The 18,400-nt window shown below is 51.3% G+C and overlaps 1 protein-coding gene across 7 annotated transcripts in view; it reads right to left on the bottom strand.

Annotated features, from left to right (window-relative positions):
• LOC102458540 (tripartite motif-containing protein 26-like) overlaps nucleotides 1-18,400 on the bottom strand; it is a 37,714-nt gene that overhangs the window by 2,154 nt on the left and 17,160 nt on the right. For all 7 annotated transcript variants that reach the window (XM_075912932.1, XM_075912931.1, XM_075912927.1 and 4 more), the window contains 2 exons: nucleotides 1,521-1,721; nucleotides 175-288 (listed from right to left, as the gene is read on the bottom strand). In XM_075912932.1, coding sequence (XP_075769047.1) covers nucleotides 175-288; nucleotides 1,521-1,721 — 315 coding nt within the window. The remainder of the gene's footprint in view (nucleotides 1-174; nucleotides 289-1,520; nucleotides 1,722-18,400) is intronic.

Raw genomic sequence — 18,400 nt, 5'->3', positions numbered from 1 at the left:
AATCATGAGCTGAGCTTACCCTCCTACCCCAAAACCCTTTTGCACACACAGCACACCTCTGACTGGTGTTCAAGAAAGGCTGATGGATCAGTCAGATTTGATGAAAATGCACAACTGAAATCTGCTATGAGGACACAGAAATTAGATTCTAAGTCAGTTTAGCTGATTGCTCACCTGTGTGAGTGTCACTGATGATCTCTCCTCTCTCACAGTCCTGGAGATCTGGGATCCACAGTTCCTCCCCCTGCTCCACCCAGGAGATCACATGAGCTTTGGAGACAGGAAATCCTGTTTGAGGAGCAATTAAAAGAGTTGATCTTGTTCATTAAGGTCTGTGCCATTACTACTTTCAGAGTCAGGATCTGAGTTGCCCTCCCACAGAGGCACCTTCCCCACCTTGCAGAGACTGGGCTCTGGCTGGTACAAGATCCCAGGAAACACTCTTCTGCAGAAAAGGTGCATCTCTCTGCCTCTGGAATGCCCAGCTGATTCCCCATGGGAGCTGAGTGCTCTGCTGCACTCTCTAAAGTACAACCAGCAGTAAGTCTCCCTCAAGGCCTGTTCCATCCTCTCCCCCCCACCAGGACTGGACAGGAAGACACTGCTCAGAAGGGGAGCTCTAGTAAGGACTGGAAGGTCTGACACTGATGCCCCCAGACAGAACTCAGACTGCAGCTGCCACATGGCAGGACACTAGGACTTGGAGAGAAAGGACCCAGCAGAGCTCTAGGTGCCCAAGGTCTCTGTCTACAAAGCTCCTGGCTGGGGGGGGGGGGGAGAGGCTGGGCTCAGATGCTCTAGTTGGGCCAGAAGGAGGCAGGTGAAGTTGTCTGAGCATCAAAATGAACCCTTACTGGTAGATTCAGGCACTACCTATGCTCCACACTACTGATGCTGACTGCCTGTGCGTGGGTGGGCCCTGCCAGTTGCACACAACAGCTGCCACTTCTGTGGCTGGGTAGGGCAGTGCTGGGCTGTTCCTGTGGCTTGTCAGGGTGTTCCTGCAGCTCCACTCCCCAGCAGCAGCGTTTGTGTGGTTTCCCAGCCTCTTTCTTGTGGCCAGTCAGGCCTGCCATTTGGTGCCCTTCTGGGCTGCACAGACTCTACCAGAGGCAGGGAAGGACTCTGAGTCCATGCCTTCCTTCCAGGAGTTCAGCTCACTGACACAAGGAGACCCTGCAGAAACTAAGAGCAGCCGCACTCAGACCCACAACTCTGATACCTGCTGTTCCTGCCTGGGCCCTTCCACTGACATCTCTGGCCAAGAAACAACATGAGCAAGATGGTGGGAAGCCCATGGAAATCTTGGTTGTGGGAAGAGCAGCACTATTTTTATCTTCCTTAATCTGCTTCTCCTGGGAGGGAGCATTAAGGGGACAGTCTCTCACACAGGAGCCAGGATTACTGGGGTGGATACTCCTGACATTGGGGTGGAGGCAATGAGGGACCCTGAACCAAACCCAAACCACTGCTCTAGAGCCCACCCAGCTTCTGATGCCCAAGGGGGCAGGAATCCTTACCCAGCCAGCTCACAGACTCATAATTCTCCTGCATCACATCCCTGTAGAGGGCTCTCTGACATGGGTCAAGCAGAGCCCATTCCTCCTCAGAGAAATACACAGCCACCTCCTCGAAGCTCACCAGCTCCACCAGAGCCATTTCCTGTCCTTGGCTCTGCAGGCCAGGGGCTGAGCTGGAGACGGACATGGGTGTTCTGCATCCTGTTGGAAGGAGAAGGACAATTGGAGACACTTCAGAAAGGGCTTTATTCCTTTCCACAACCCCATTCCGCCCATACTCTGTCCCTGGTGCCACATATGCTAGACTCTGCCCTTGTGTACAAATGGTGAGTCTAGATATTTCATAAAGACCACACATGAGTTATATCCCAAATCCACATTCATTTCTCTCAATACCTGGCTTGACTTTCAACATTACTGCGCCTGCAACAATGAGATTCAATTCTGAGCACCCAGTGTTTTTGAGAAACAAGCCACTATTTTTGCTGCCTGTGAAGGTGTCTAAATTTAGGTTCCTGCAGCTAAAATACCTCGTTTTCCTCCATATATTTGTAGCACAGACTCAGGCGCTTTCATAAGGATTTAAACCAACAGAAACTTTATAACCCCTCCCCACAACATAGATGAAGTGAAGTTTATTATTAAGCACATGTGGTGAGTGTTTTCAGAGTTCTAAAAGAACTCAAATGGGAAACTGCTGAACTATTATCTGTGGTTTGTAACCTATCCTTTAAATCGGCTTCCACAATGACTGGAAGGTAGCTAACATGACACCAATATTTAAAAAAGGGCTCTAGAGGTGATCCTGGCAATAACAGATCCTGGCAATTACAATATAACTTCAGTACCTGGCAAATTAGTCGAAACAATAGTAAAGAATAAAATTGTGAGGCACATAGAAGAACATAATTTGTTGGACAAAAGTCAACGTGGTTTCTGTAAAGGGAAATCATGTCTTACTAATCTATTAGCGTTCTTTGAAGGGGTAAACAAACATGCCGACAAGGGGGATCCAGTAGATATAGTATACTTAGATTTTCAGAAAGCCTTTGACAAGGTCCCTCACCAAAGGCTCTTGTATAAATTACATTGCCATGGCATAAGAGTGAAAGTCCTTTCATGGATTGAGAACTGGTTAAAAAAAGACAAGAAACAAAGGGTAGGAATAAATGGTAAATTTTCAGACTGGAGAGGGGAAACTAGTGGTGTCCCCCAAGGTTCAGTTCTGGGACCAATCTTGATCAACTTATTCATAAATGATCTGGAGAAAGGGGTAAGCAGTGAGGTGGTAAAGTTTGCAGATGATACCAAACTGTTTAGGATAGTCAAGACAGAAGCAGACTGTGAGGGACTCCAAAAATATCTCACTAAACTGAGTGGTCGGGCAACAAAATGGCAAATTAAATTTAATGTGGATAAGTGTAAGGTAATGCACATCGGGAAAAATAATCCCAAGTATACGTACAGTATGATGGGGGCTAATTTGGCTAAGATAAATCAGGAAAGAGATCTTGGAGTTATTGTGGATAGTTCCCTGAAAACTTCCACACAGTGTGCAGCAGCAGTCAAAAAGGCAAATAGGATGCTAGGAATTATTAAGAAAGGGATAGAAAATAAGACACAGAATATCTTACTGCCCCTGTATAAAACTATGGTACGCCCACATCTTGAATACTGTGTACAGATGTGGTCTCCTCACCTCAAAAAAGATATTTTTGCCTTAGAAAGGGCTCAGAAAAGGGCAACTAAAATGATTAGGGGTTTGGAACGGGTCCCATATAAAAAGAGGTTAACTGGGACTTTTCAGTTTAGAAAAGAGGAGACTGAGGGGGGATATGACAGAGGTCTATAAAATCATGAGTGGTGTGGAGAGGGAGAATAAAGAAAAGTTATTTATTAGTTCCCATAATAGAAGAATTAAAGGACACCAAATGAAGTTAATGCGTAGCAGGTTTAAAACTAATAAAAGAAAGTTCTTCTTCACACAGCATGTAGCCAACCTGTGGAACTCCTTGCCAGAGGAGGCTGTGAAGGCTAGGACTATAACAGAGTTTAAAGAGAAGCTACATAATTTCATGGAGGTTAGGTCCATAAAAGGCTATTAGCCAGGGGACTGAAATGGTATCCCTGGCCTGTTTGTCAGAGGCTGGAGAAGGATGGCAGGAGACAAATCACTTGATCATTGTCTTCGGTCCACCCTCTCTGGGGCACCTGATGCTGGCCACTGTCGGCAGACAGGATACTAGGCTAGATGGACCTTTGGTCTGACCCAGTACGGCCGTTCTTATGAAACCCTAACATTTATAGATTCACAGTATCCAAGAGGGATGTTAGCCCTGGAATCTGACGCCCTCTCTGACACAAGCCATTACACTTAGCCCAGCTACCCAGGCACAGAGCTCTGCTTTCCCACAGCACCAAATTTTGGAAAAACCTTCTCTTTTGAGCCAACCCTTCCTTCCTCCTGAAATGAGGTTTAAAGGATAGTGAAAGAACATGTCCGATTTTTCAGTTGTGTTTCTTAGATGCTTAGCTTTGCTGCTGTCTAGACATTGCTACCTGTAAGCTTTTGCTGGCTTCATTTGAAAAGGGGTTAAAAGGGAACCTTTTTTGGGTTGGGGACCAGAGCAGCCTCCCCAATATCAGGGGTTCCCTGAGCTTCAGGGACCAGATCCAGGTAAGCTAGGGCCATGTCCAGCCCTCCAGGCCAAAGGGTCCCTGCTCCTGTTTTACAGCGTGAGCCAATCAGCTTTAAACAGGCACAGAAACTGAAAAGGCATTCTATAGACCCTAACGGAAGGCCTTGGCAAAATATGGTCCACGGGCTGGATCTGGCCCACCAAGCCACCAAATCTGGCTGGCAGAGACAGCGGGAAGTCCGAGGCAGGCCCCCCAGCTTCCCTCACAGCCCCGTGGGACGTGCCCAAAAGCAGCTGCAGGGCTCCATTTCTGTTTTGAAACTGAAGAGGAGGGGGGAAGTTTTAGGAGCTGCCTCACCCTGAGCACATTCTCATTGCCCAAATTCTGGCAGAAACTAATGCGAGCGGCTTGTTGAAGTAATAGACAGCCAAGAAGAATCACATCCTGTTTCCAAAGCTCAGGTTTTCAGGAAGCACATGGCCAGGCAAGCTGCTGGGAAACATTGAAAGCTCTGCAGGCAGGCAGGCTAGTTTGGCAGCTGGCAAGTAAGCCTCTTGGCCACAGCCTGCATCTGGCACCCCAGAGCTTTCCTGACCCAACTCTCTGCCCCACCTCCCCAGTCAACATACCCAAACCCTGTCCCCCTCTTATATCGACAGCCCCTGCAAGATTTGGCACCCCAATCTCCTGCCCCAATCACAATCCCCTCTTACCCTAGGTCACAACCCAAACCCCTTGTCATGTTACTGGATTTTAGGGGGAGCAGGCAGATCACTGCCCCAAAAGTCTGTACCAAGGGGGCCATGTGAGGTGTCACATGAAGCTTCTGTTCTATTGATTCTGTATATGCTCTTCATGTAATTGTATAATATCTGTATGTGGAGTTATAAACATGTACTCTGTAGGGATGTTGGAAAATTCTCTGTGGCTGAGCATAGGGCAAGGAATGCTCAGCCAATGGCTATGCTAATTAGCAAGGCTCCAGGGACAATAGATCTCTAAGTGCCAGAGACACACCTGAAGGAATGCCTGGCCTCTGACCATGTGACCCACTCCAGTTTGGAAGAGACCAGTGGATGGCTATAAAATGCCATGTGGCAGGCTCCATCTTAGTCTTCAGTTTTGCTCTGAATCCCAGTTGCAGCCTTGCAGGGAACAATGAGCCAGAAAGAACCGTGGACCCAGCCTGACATAGGATATACACCAGAGACTTTTAAGATAGCAGTTTATAACATCTCTGCTAAGAGCCTGTATTAAGAACTGGGTGATTCAATGCATGTAATGTATTATCCTTTAACAACCTCACTCTAATGCTTTTCTTTCTTTTAATAATAAACCTTTAGGGTTAGTCTAGACTGGCAAGATTTTGCGCAAAAATGACTGCTTTTGTGCAAAAACTTGCCAGCTGTCTACACTGGCCGCTTGAATTTGAGCAAGAGCACTGACTTTGTAATGTACAAAATCAGTGCTTCTCATACAAATACTTTCACGCTCCCTCTCAGGAAAAAGCCCTCTTGCGCAAGAATACTTGTGCAAGAGGGCCAGTGTAGACAGGGAAGAACTGTGGGTATGTCTACACTACAGCACTAATTCGAACTAACTTAATTCTAATTAGTTAATTTGAACTAAGCTAATTCGAATTAGTGCATCTAGACTTAAAAACTAGTTCGAATTAGCATTTTGCTAATTCGAACTAGCATGTCCACATTGAGTGAACCCTGAACCGAGGTTAAGGATGGCTGGAAGCAGTGCTGGCAGGGCATCACGTTAGGACTTAGAGCGTGGAGCTGCTGTCTCAGGCTAGCCGAGGGCTGTGCTTAAAGGGACCTGACCCCCACCTCGGACAGACAGTTCTCAGGGGTTCCCCGCTTGCAAAGCAGTCCTGGCTTGGAGTGTCCTGAGTGCCCACGCTAGGCACATCACAGCACTCGGCCATCAGCCCGGCTGCACTTGCCGCAGGCTGCCATCTGGAGGGGGGGTCAATCAAGGGGCTTCAGGAGAGCTTCCACCCCGAGAAGCCCACAGAGCCACCCCAGTCCTCCCCATCGGGGGCTCGTACCCCATTCCTCCCTCACATCCTTCCACGTACCCTTCCCTAGACCCCCTTCCTGATGTACAAAATAAAGGACAATTGTGTTCAAAAATAGAATCTCTCTTTATTGAACAAAACTGGGGGAGACTGGGAAAAGGAGGTGGGAGAGGGGAAGAGAGAGGGTGGGAGAGAGGAGGGCAACTAAAATGATCAGGGGTTTGGAACAGGTCCCATATGAAGAGAGGCTAAAGAGACTGACTTCTCAGCTTAGAAAAGAGGAGACTGAGGGGGGATATGATAGAGGTCTATAAAAGCATGAGTGGTGTGGAGAGGGTGCATAAAGAAAAGTTCTTCATTAGTTCCCATAATAGAAGGACTAGAGGACACCAAATGAAATGAATGGGTAGCAGGCTTCAAACTAATAACAGAAAGTTCTTCTTCACAAAGCAAATAGTCAACCTGTGGAACTCCTTGCTGCAGGAGGCTGTGAAGGCTAGAACTAGAACAGAGTTTAAAGAGAAGTTAGATAAAGTCTTGGAGATTGGGTTCATGGAGTGGTATTAGCCAGGGGGTAGAAATAGTGTCCCTGGCCTCTGTTTGTGGAAGGCTGGAGATGGATGGCACGAGACAAATGGCTTGGTCATTGTTTTGGTCCATCCCCTCCAGGGTCCCTAGTGTTGGCCACTGTCGGCAGACAGGCTACTGGGCTAGATGGACCTTTGGTCTGACCCAGTATGGACATTCTAAACTCAGGGCTCAGGGTCGGGGGTCTCAGTGGACCACCTTGATTTTCATACAAACCTGCTCCCGGGTGGCCAGGCTGGCAGCTATCCTGCCCTAGACGGCCACTTTCCTGTGCCTAGTGTGGAGGTCATGGATGAGGTCTACGATGTCTGCACTAGACCAGGCGGGTGGGCGCCCACCTCTTGTGGTCCCGTGCAGGCTCCCGGGAGCCACCAGCCAGGTCCCAGGAAAAGGAGGAGGGCTGGGTGGCAGCGAGTAGCTGGTTCGTGCCGTGCCAGGTGCAGGGTCTGCTGGCTGGGTGTTGGCAGGCTTGCACCTGGCATGGGCACCGTAGCCAGCCCATGCCCCTTTAAGGGCTCCGGGGCCAGGAGGGGGGCAGACGAGTTTCCCTGGTGTTGGCCAGAGTGGCAACCAGGGAAAGCTGGGGCAGGCTAGCCTCCCACTAGTTCGAATTAAGTGGCTACACAGCTCTTAATTCGAACTGCTTAATTCGAACTAGGCGTTAGTCCTCGTAGAATGAGGTTTACCTAGTTCGAATTAAGCGCTCCGCTAGTTTGAATTAAGTTTGAACTAGCAGTTTGTATGTGTAGCGCCTATCAAAGTTAATTCGAACTAACGGCTGTTAGTTCAAATTAACTTTGTAGTGTAGACATACCAGCTGTGTCTACACTGGCATGAATTTCCGGAAATGCTTAAAACGGAATACTATTCCGTTTTCAGTTTTTCCGGTAAAGGAGCGTCTACATTGGCAGGCTGCTTTTCCGGAAAAGCCCTTTTTCCGGAAAAGCATCTGTGGCCAATGTAGACGCGCTTTTCCGGAAAAGAGCCCCGATCACCATTTTCGCGATCGGGCTTTTTTCTGGAAAAGACTACTGGGCTGTCTACACTGGCCCTTTCTGGAACAGTGTTCCAGAATAAGGACTTATGCCTGAGCGGGAGCAGAATAGTTTTCCTGGAATAGCGGCTGATTTTGTACAGTAGAGCATCGTTGCTTTTCCGGAAATTCAAGGGCCAGTGTAGACAGCTTGCAGCTTATTCCGGAAAAGTGGCTGATTTTCTGGAATACGTGGCCCAGTGTAGACACAGCAACCCTGTTTTGTGCAAAAAAGCCCCGATGGCTAAAATGGTGATCGGGGCTTTCTTACGCAAAATCACGTCTAGACTGGCCACGGATGCTTTTGAGCAAAAGCATCCATGCCAATCTAGATGTTCTTTTGCGGAAACACTTTTAACGGAAGTACTTTAACATTGCACTTACATTGAAAAACTGATCTTTTGTTTAAAAAGGTTGGAGACCACTGATCTAACCCCTAGGATGGGAAATTTCAAGGCTTCTTCCCAGGACTGTGATCAGAATGGCACAATGTTGCCCAGGAACTGGACAAGGCAGCTCTTTGCTGCTTGAGATAAGATGGATTCACCTGCTAAGTGGGACTCGATGCAGTGAAATACTGTAGGTCCAGTCCCTTCCAAACACTGAAATGATCAGACCTAGTCTTGGGGTTTAAAAGTGGAGTCTTGGAGTTTAAAAGTGGTACTCCCCCACTGACCTCGGGCTCCATGTGGTGCTGCCCCTTTGAAACGTTACGAGAAGCCTCATTCCGGGCTCCCTGTAGCGTTTGAAAGCAGCAGCACTGCACGGAGCATGGGGTCAGAGGGGAAGTCCCCAGCTGATCCCAGGCTCCACATGATACTGCTTCTTTGAAACGCCACATACAACCTGGGGACACCCCAGCTGGTCCTGGGCTGCAGACAGCTTTTCAAAGCAGCAGCGCCGTGTGGAGCCCGGGGTCTGGCCTCAGACTTCAAGTCTCCACACCCCACCCAAACACTCTCAGAGTATGTCTACACTACCCCACTAGTTCGAACTAGCGGGGTAATGTAGGCATACCGCACTTGCAAATGAAGCCCAGGATTTGAATTTCCCGGGCTTCATTTGCATAAGCCGGATGCCGCCATTTTTAAATCCCGGCTAGTTTGAACCCCGTGCCGCGCGGCTACACGCGGCATGGAGTAGCTAGTTCGGATTAGGCTTCCTAATCCGAACTAGCTGTACTCCTCATTCCACGAGGAGTACAGCTTGTTCGGATTAGAAGCCTAATCCAAACTAGCTACTCCGTGCCGCGTGTAGCCGCATGGTACGGGGTTCGAACTAGCCGGGATTTAAAAATGGCGGTGCCCGGCTTATGCAAATGAATCCCGGGAAATTCAAATCCCGGGCTTCATTTGCAAGTGCGGTATGCCTACATTACCCTCCTAGTTCGAATTAGGAGGGTAGTGTAGACATACCCTCAGGGAAGGAAACAAAGGGAGGAAAAATGCTGACAGCTAGCAGGATGGCTGGGGACCACTGACAACTATTTGCCAGGATGATTCCTGCAGCCCTACATGGGATGGAAGTAAGGGCTCTCACTCACTGCTCACTTTTTAAGAGTCCCAGATTTTTCCTGTACTTGCAGGATGGTTTCTGTGTCAGTTTCCCTGACTCCTCACCTGTGTGGGTGCCTCTCAGGAAGGGCTACATGGGACTAGATAACTCAGACATCTTGAGAGCAGCAGACTTTTGGGGCAGAATGGGGTGGGGATGTGACAATATTGGGATTGTATTCTCTGTGTTTGCTTTCTTGTGTTGTATGTGATTTGTACTGTCCTGTAGTAACGTTGTGCATGTGTGCCTCAGTTTCCCTGAGCACCGCACCACTATCTGGATGGGAATTTGGGGGTGACTTGCAGAGGGAGGATGCATGGCACAGCATGATCACAATGACCCAGGCTCATGGCAATCTGAGCCTGGGAGGGGAATGGGACCAAGTGATACCTTTTGCCTGGGAAACTGGAGAAAGGTTTGAGTTGGGGTTGGCTGCAGCCAGGAATGAGCTGTGGAGGGTGGAAGTGTCGTGCTGGCTTGGGGGCAGAGAGTGGGGGCAGGGCCCTTGACTCTGGGTCCCCTTCTCCCCAAGATGGCTTGTACTGACTACTCCTGGTAGAACAAGTCTGTTCTACGCTGTATCCCTGTGGACTAATAAATATTTTGTTTTACCTGATGGCTGAGAGTCACGTCTGGCTGCAGATGGGAGTTCAGAATCCAGCTACTCCCCACCCCTCAGTGACAGAGGGTGTTGTCATGCCCTCACTAGGGCTACATCTACAAGGCACACGATACCATCTACATGTTTTGTTAGTCTATAAAGTGCTACCAGACCATTTGTTGTTTTTTTCTGTAACACACTAACTTGGCTACCCCTGAATCTTCTATTCCAGAATAGTTATTCCAAAATAACTTATTTCGAAATAGTACGTCTATACTTCAGGGAAGCTTCAAAATGAGTCAGTGGTAGTTTCTCTATCATAGATGTGCTACCTCGATTTAGAGCCCCAGGAGGAATAACTTAGAATGACCTTGGGGATGGGCTATTCCAAAATAGAACAAGTGAAGTGTCTACACATGCCTTATTATGAAATAGCTATTTCGGAGGAGGTGTTATTCTTTGTAGAATGAGGGTTACAGAAGTTGGAAGAAGCCATAGAACTGGAAGAGACCTCAGAAGCTCATCAAATCCAGCCCCCTGCTCTAGGCAGGACCAATTCCAACTAAATCAACCCGAACAGGGCTTTGTCAAGCCGAGACTTAAACACCTCTAGGGATGGAGACTCCACTACTTCCCTAGGTAACTCATTCCACTGCTTCACCACCCTCCTAGTGAAATAGTTTTTTCCTAATATCCAAGCTGTCTAATATTCCAAAATAACTTTGCTGTGTAGATACACCCTAGGATTCTAAATGGTCTGTGGGCTCTGGGGGACTTGCTGACACATACACAGCTCTGGGATTAAATTGTGGGCTATTTCTCAGAAATAGCCTGTGGAGCCTAGACTCCCCCCCCCCCCACAGATGGTCCAATGGAGGCAGGTGTCTCTCACACAGGGGCTGTGGGTCCCACTCCCCTCTCATCAAACTGACCAGGGAAGAACCTGACCCGATGCAGAAATGCTGGCCTCGGGGCTTTGCTGGCTGTGGGCACAGGAATCCTTACCCAGCGAGGTCACCGTATCATAGTTCTCCTCCATGACATCCCTGTAGAGGGCTCTTTGAGCAGGGCTCAGCAGCTCCCCCTGCCCCGCAGTGAAATACACAGCCACCTCCTCAAAGGTCACAGGTATCTGAAATAACAGGGTCCCCCACTCAGCCCCAGCCACAGCCCCACTAGTCACAATGGAAGGCGAGGAAAATCCCGCTCCACCCTGCCCAGAGAGGCCAGGATGCTCCAGGGAGAGAGAAAGGAGAGCTCCTTGTGCCTCCCAACAGATGGAGCAGGGCAGGGTCTTCTCAGTCACCCCTCTGCCAGCCACAGGCTGAGGTAGAAGCAGAGCTCTGCACAGGCCACAGGGACAGGAATCTCAGCCCCTTCCTAACTCATGGCAGACTCTGGCTAATGAGCTCTGTCTCCAGCATGAGAAAAAGCAACAGGAACAGCCAGGCTGGGTCAGAACAAAGGCCCCTCCAGCCCAGTGTCCTGTCTGCCCACAGTGGCCAATACAGATGCCCCCAAGGGAATGAACAGAACAGGGAATCTTGAAGCAATCCACCCTGTCGCCCATTCCCAGCTTCTGGAAAACAGAGGATCGGGACACCCTCCCTGCCCATTCTGGATCGTAGCCACTAATGGACAAAAGGAGACTCTGGTCATGTTTCCCAGCCCTGTCCGTGGGCTGTTTCCTCTTTCAGAAATGGGGGAATGTTCACCCCCGCCCTCCCAGTGGGCCTGTCCAGACCATCAGGCCCTAGGCTGAGCAAGTCACAGCAGGTTTATCCCACGCTGCCCCATCCTGTGTGTTTCCTGCCCATCCCACTCTGCAACAACACCTCCCCCACCCTGCAGCTCCACACACAATGCCCTACGGGATCCAGCTCCACCACAGCCATTTCCCTGCCCCCTGAAAGATGGGACGATCTGGAGCAAAGTGGGGATGTGAGTTTTCAGCCTGTCAGGGAGACAGGGGCGTCACAGAGAGGAGGGGGGAAGATTGTTCTCCTTGGCCTCTGAGGACAGGACAAGAAGCAATGGGCTTAAATTTCAGCAAGGGAGGTTGAGGTTGGACATTAGGAAAAACTTCCTGCCTGTCAGGGTGATGAAACATTGGAATAAATTGCCTGGGGAGGTTATGGAATCTCCCTCACTGGAGATATTTGAGAGCAGGTTGGACAGACATCTCTCAGGGATGGTCTACTCTAGACAGTGCTTTGTCCTGTCATTAGGACAGGGAACTGGATTTGAAGATCTCTCAGGGTCCTTTTCAGTTCTAGCGTTGCATGATTCTATGGTTGTATTTGGTCCCAGCTCCTCCAGACTCCGCCATGCTGGGAACTCCTCAGTTGTGTGGTTACCACACAGGCCTGGCACCTCCCCCAGGGCTGAGCCCACCAGGCATTGTCCCTGAGAACAGCAGGCCCCTCCTCCCCCCATCATTTCCATCACATGGGGACAGGGAAGGACAGGAACTGCCTTTTCTTTCCCTGCACCCTGCTCCCAGGACAGTCAGTCTACTCAGGATGATGCAGTGAATGGGTCTGAGCAGTTTGGGGGCTGGGAACCTCTCTCCCTACTTCCTGCAACTGCTGCCTCTTCTGGTCTCCCCGGTCTCCCTCCTGCCCTCCCCACACTGTTGGGAGTGCTGGTGCCTGCTCAGTGCCCATGGGTATTTGCTCTTCAGTGGGAGCCTGGCTGTGTCACTGAGGCAGCAGCTCTGGGAGCTGCAGGCACACAGGGACACCCTCACCTCCAGCACAAACTCAGGCTGGAACAGGCTGGTTTGGCTGAGTCACTTTCCTGCCCCTCCTGAGCTTTGTCCCCCAGTTCTCTCCCCATCCCCTGGAGCTGATGCCAACAGAGCCTGGGGCTGCCCCAAGGGGTGAGTAACAGGCACCATAGAACATCCCCACCCGGGGTGGGCTCAGAGGGGCTGCAGGGAACGTCTCCCAACTACAGACCCACTGCTCAGCCTGGGCTCCCAGATCCTGTTGGAGGCAGCAGCATCTGATCCACAAAACTCAGCCAGCTCGAGGGCTCTGTACCTGGCCTCCTCTGCCTGTGCAGTAACCAGAGGCCTTCCCCATATGCCTGAGCTCCACCGGGCTGCCCCCACACTCCCCAGGGACAGCTCAGCAGATGCAAACTCCATTGGCCCTGCTGGAGTTGGCAGAACTGAACCAGGCCCAGAGAACCAGGATTTTTAACCGACCTGGCACCAGACTTGAAACATTCATTTCCCCTTCACTCAGAGAATCTGACCTGCTCTTGGGAATCCCAGTTCCAGACTATGCTTGGCAGGGACTCTGCTTTGAGACCAAATCCTGGCAGAACTGACATAGCAGCTGTCCAGCCCTGTCCACTCAGCCCCCTCAAATGCTGAGACCGGTTCTAACAGGGATATTCAATTGGGAGGCATGTGCTGGGGGGCGGGAAGGGAGGGGCTGCCCAGGAATATTTGCCTTGTAACTGCGGAGGGAAATTCTCTGCCCCACACTGGGGCAACCAGCTGTAGGGAAGCAGATTCCACATTCCACTCCTGGCTGCTGGGTGGGGCAGCCCCTCCCCCTCTCCTACCCCAGAGGCTGGGGGAGCTGCCAGTGTCTGTCTCATGAGCCCTTCCCCTCCCCACCCAGGCTGCGCTTGCTCCCATGTTCCCCCTCCCACCTCCCATAGCCCCTCCCCCACATCCTTTGCTTCCCTTCACCCCCTAACTCAGAATGTCCCCCAGCCCCAGAATGCCCCCCACAGCCCCGCACCACGCCCCACACGTGGCTGCCCCACACCCCGAACGTCTTGAGGTTGGAACCGCTTTCCTCTTTCCCGGGCGCTGCTGGGAGCAGCGCTCTGGGGGCAGGGTAACCTCTTGGGGGGAGAGGTACAAGGGGGGAGGGGCACCCCTACCTGAGTCCCTGCAGCACCTACACTTTCCCACCCACTGCCCCTTGGGTCCTTGCACCCGCAGTGTATCTGGGATGGCTGCCTGATGGTGTTTGGTCTCGATCCGCCACCCCCAGGACGGTGAGTTACAGCCCCCTCCCCACCAGGCACAACCCCACATACCGACCAACCCCCATGGCACCGGGTTAGTCCACCAGGCAGCAGGGAGCCAGCCCTGCTCCGGCCGGGAGTGAGAAACCATCACTGCTCCCGGGCACCCCGAGAGCCTGCAGCCAGATCCCTGCAGCTGCCCCTCGGCCTCGTGCCGCAGCCTGGCCCCGGGAGTTTGTCCCCAGCTCCGCCTCCCCTTTCCCCGGCCCTCGGAGCGCGTTCTCCAGCCCCCTAGCGTGAAGGGAGCAGGCCCAAACTGCGGACCCGGATCCGACTTCCCAGCAGTAGGAGCCGCAGCCCCTGGCCGAGTAAGTGACCCACGTGGGAGCCACAAGCAGGGCCAGGCAGTGGCGGTGGCTGCAGCGGGCAGTGGAAAAGCCCCCCCCCCCAAACCCCATGGTGACAACCCCGCCCCAGGCTGGATCCAGGGGAATCGTTTTTCTCACCCGCTGGATCTCGGGTCCTCAGCCCGCAGCTTCCCCCTCAAGTTCCTGGCCCTGCGGGTGTGAGCCGGGCTTGCTGCGGGGTTACAGCTTCAGCCTAGGCCTGGAGCCATGTGGCCGTTCATGCCCCACTGGCTCTACTCGGTCCCACCAGGGAGTGACCCCTCCCCACCCTTGGGCGGGCTTGTGCCCTGGGTCCCAGAGCCAGTGACTGGCTAGAAAGCCGCCTCCTGGGCGGGCCCCACAATCCCAGGGCAGCTCCCAAGAGACTCTTGAGAGTGACCCAAGTGATGGGGTGCCTGCAACGTGCCCCTGGCTCCCAAGGCAGCAAGTGCAGAATCCCCCTCGGCTAGTGCCGAGAGGCTCCAACCAGCCTGGTCTGAGTCCAGCTGAAGGGCTGGACGGCCCCACTGCTGGAGTGTCAGAGCCCCTGTCAACTGGCCCTGTGTTTGTCCCCTCCCCCACCAGGAAGGGCAGGGCCCATGCTCCAAGCAGGAGTTACAGGCACGTCTCTTGCACCCAGAGCACTGGGACGACCCTGCAGTAGGACTCAGTGGCCAGCATGTGGTACCCAGGGGCTCTCTCCTGTGTGCTGTGACCCTGCCCCTCTGGGGAGTCTCACACAGAGGTCCTGGGATCACAAACTCCCTGTCACTCCCATCATGCAACAGAGGCAGGTCCAGCCTGTTCTGTAAAAGCTGCCCTGGAAATCAGAGAGCAGCTAAAGTGACTCTGGTAGGATTTGAATGACTGGCCTGGTTCACACTGATTACTACAACTTAGAAGTCCAACACCCTCTCCTGCTGCCAAACTCCCTTCCAGGCCCTGCCTTCCTAACTCTGTCCAGCATCCCACTCACTGGCAGCCCTGTCCCACACACTGAACCCCTCAGAGTTGTTCTCACCGCAGAGCCTAAGTGGGTCCACAAAATCCACTGGCTCTGGAACCCCAGAAAAGTAAATCTGAACCTCAGTCCTCTCTGTCCCTTCCCCTCATGCCATGGGGGCTGGAACACCAGAGGAGTGAGGTGTCTTAGTTGGGGGCCACATCAGAGAGGGCTGGGGGCCTTTGGAGTTTTTTTGTTTCTGACTTTTGTGGCCCCTGATTTTTCGGTGGGTCAGTGGCTCCAACCCAAAAAAGGTTCCCCCTCCCTACCATACATAAAGCAACACTGAAACCTTTTGTGCTGGCCGTAATGTTTTCCTTTATTTAAAATGAAGTTTGATCAACTAACATGAGACAGTTCGAACGCTTAATCTATGTAATAATTTAAATTAAACTGTTCTCCCCAGCTGTAATTATGTCATTAGTGGCGAGTATCCATTAACAATGGATAGTCCATGGAAAGGTTCGGTGAGGGCAGGGGCTCAACAAAGGAGTGGGGTCTTGGGGAAGGGACGGGATAGATTCTGGCTTGCCCTGACATTTAAAAAGTGACCTTGGGGGCATGTGGCACCCTGAACAGACTCTGATGCTCCCTGCATGAGCCCCAGAACCAGCCCTGAGTAACAGGGGCAGAGAGGGAGCAGCTCACACATGCCAAGGGGCTGGCCTGGGGCAGGACATGAGCCCTGGGATGCAGCAGAGACATCACAAGGGCCTTGTGCAGCAACTCAGCTCGTTAGTTGGGAAGCAGTGACCTCACAGAGGGTCCATGGCAATGGTCAGGTGGGACAGGCTGCAGTAATCTCAGAGTAATCCTCCCCCCCCCCCATGGCCTGGCTCCCTGGAATCTCCTTTGTGAGGTTTCCCTTTGAGGGCAGAAGGGATTGAGGGTCCCATTTGGGAGTGTCTCTGTGGAGTTTTCCCCTTTCCCTAGGCTGCAGTGGGAGGGGGCTGGGGCAGGCAGGGTTACAGGAGGAGCTGGCACTGAACTGAAGAGAGATCTGGGAGAAGCAAGGTTGCAGACACCCAATGAGAATGGGATTTGACCCATGTGTGCAGAACACAGTAGATTAGCAGTCCACCACCTTAACCACTCGACCACCTCATCTGAGCTGTAGGGGTTTGTTACAAATTACCCAAAGCCAGCACTGCCAGGAACCTTTGTGCCACTCGCTGGCTGGCCAGGGACACCCACGGCTGGAAGGTTTTGGCTTTTCACAATGTTCCCTGGGCTGTTGTACAAAGCTCAGTGCTGGTAACAAACCCAAACACCCCTTGCCTACATCTACCCTGCAGACTATTACACAAGAACTGTTTTGTGCAAGAATTCTTGCACAAAACGTCTTGTGCAAGAGCACGTCCACACTGCCATGTGCTTTTGTGCAAGAATATCCATGGCAGTGTGCACGCTCTCTTGTGCAAGAAAGCTCTGATGGCCATTTTAGCCATAGGGGTTTCTTGCACAAAATAACCCTGTTGCCCATTCATACTACCTTCTTGTGCAAGAGCTCTTGCACAAGAGGGTTTATTCCTCATGGAGAGAGGAATAACTCTTGTGCAAGAAGCCCTCTTTTCTTACATTTTGCCGTAAATTTACTTGCAATGTAGATGCTCCTCAAGTTTTTGTGCAAGAACAGCCATTCTTGAACAAGAAGCCTACAGTGTAGACGCAGCCCCTGGGTGCCCAGAGAGGGAATGTCTAGTCACAGTCTGGCTTGGCGCACTCTCTGCAATGGGAAGATGACCACAGAGCAGGCAGATGGCAGTGGCACATGGCTCTGGTGGGCCCAGCATCAGAGGAGCGTTTCCGATATGAGTGTTTACTGACAGTGTCCGTCTCTGGTCTGATTTCACAGTGTGGTGAGACACTGGCACCCACAGCAGCATGGGGTTGCTGGAGGAAGTGGCTGGCGGGTGGCCGGTAGGAGCAGTGGCAAGTGGCTAATGGAGTGGGTGAGCATCATTTGCATATCTAATGAGCTACGATTTTTATGGAAGAGGCTCTTGCACCAGAAGGAGCATCTACACAGCCCCTTCTTGCGCAAGAAAAACTCTCTTGGGGCTCAGTGGGCCCTCCCTCTTCCTACTTGCTCTCCCAAAAGAGACAGACTTGGCTCTCCTTTCTTTTCCCCCAGCAATGGCCATGCTGCAAAGCAGATACCAGAGACAGCAAAGCTAGCAATCTGTGGTGCAGTGGAAAGTGTGTTGTTCTGTGTGAACCAGGTCACTTATTCACATGTTGTGGGCTCAAATCCCACAAGAGTCACTTTAGCTGCTTCCTCATTTCCAGGGCAGCTTTTACAGAATAGGCAATCCTTAGGCTAAAACCAGGATGGGCTTTAGTCCAGACAGTTCCCAGCAGACCCCAACGATGGTGGAGGCAAGGGCTGTTCTGAAAGGCTGCAGGTTACCACAGACCCTTTTGTCTCTCCATGTCTCCTACCAGTGCTGTGCATCTCTCAAGCTACGTGTACACTACACTGTTTTTCTGAAAAAACTAGGCAAATTGTGAACCCCAATTGGCATAGCTTTTTCTGCTTTTTTTGGAAGAGGCTTTGCCAACATTTGGCCTGTTTACACTGGGCCAAACGTGGGGGGGGGAAAAAACTTTTTTTTTGTAACATCCCTTCTTCTTCATAAAATTAGGTTCACAGACACCAAAAATGCATATCTGCCCTTCTGAAAAAAATTCAGAAGAGCAGATGTGTTCTCTGGACTAAAGCATTTTCTCTGTAGTGTAGACAGAGCCCTGATGTAACATCTTATTTCAAGTTTAGGGTGCAGCATAGACAGAGAGTTACATATGATACACAATTTGAGCTACAGAAGTTGTCATTTTGACCTTATTTCAAAAAACGCGTTGGTGTTTACACAGCATCAAATTTCGAAATAACCTGCTATTCCGAAATGTCCCTTCCGCCTCATGGAATGAGGTTTACAGGGACATTGGACTAGCGAGCTCATTATATTTCAAAATAATGGGGCACTGTTAACATGCAGGGTAGATATTACAGATGCCTTAGTACCCCAAAATAGCACTGCATTGTCAAGGTCACC

Source organism: Pelodiscus sinensis, chromosome 31 (genome assembly GCF_049634645.1).
Source record: "Pelodiscus sinensis isolate JC-2024 chromosome 31, ASM4963464v1, whole genome shotgun sequence".
In the NCBI taxonomy this organism is placed as follows: Eukaryota; Metazoa; Chordata; order Testudines; family Trionychidae; genus Pelodiscus; species Pelodiscus sinensis.
The sequence above is the reverse complement of the archived record's forward strand: the minus strand, read 5'-3'. Positions and strand labels throughout refer to the sequence as shown.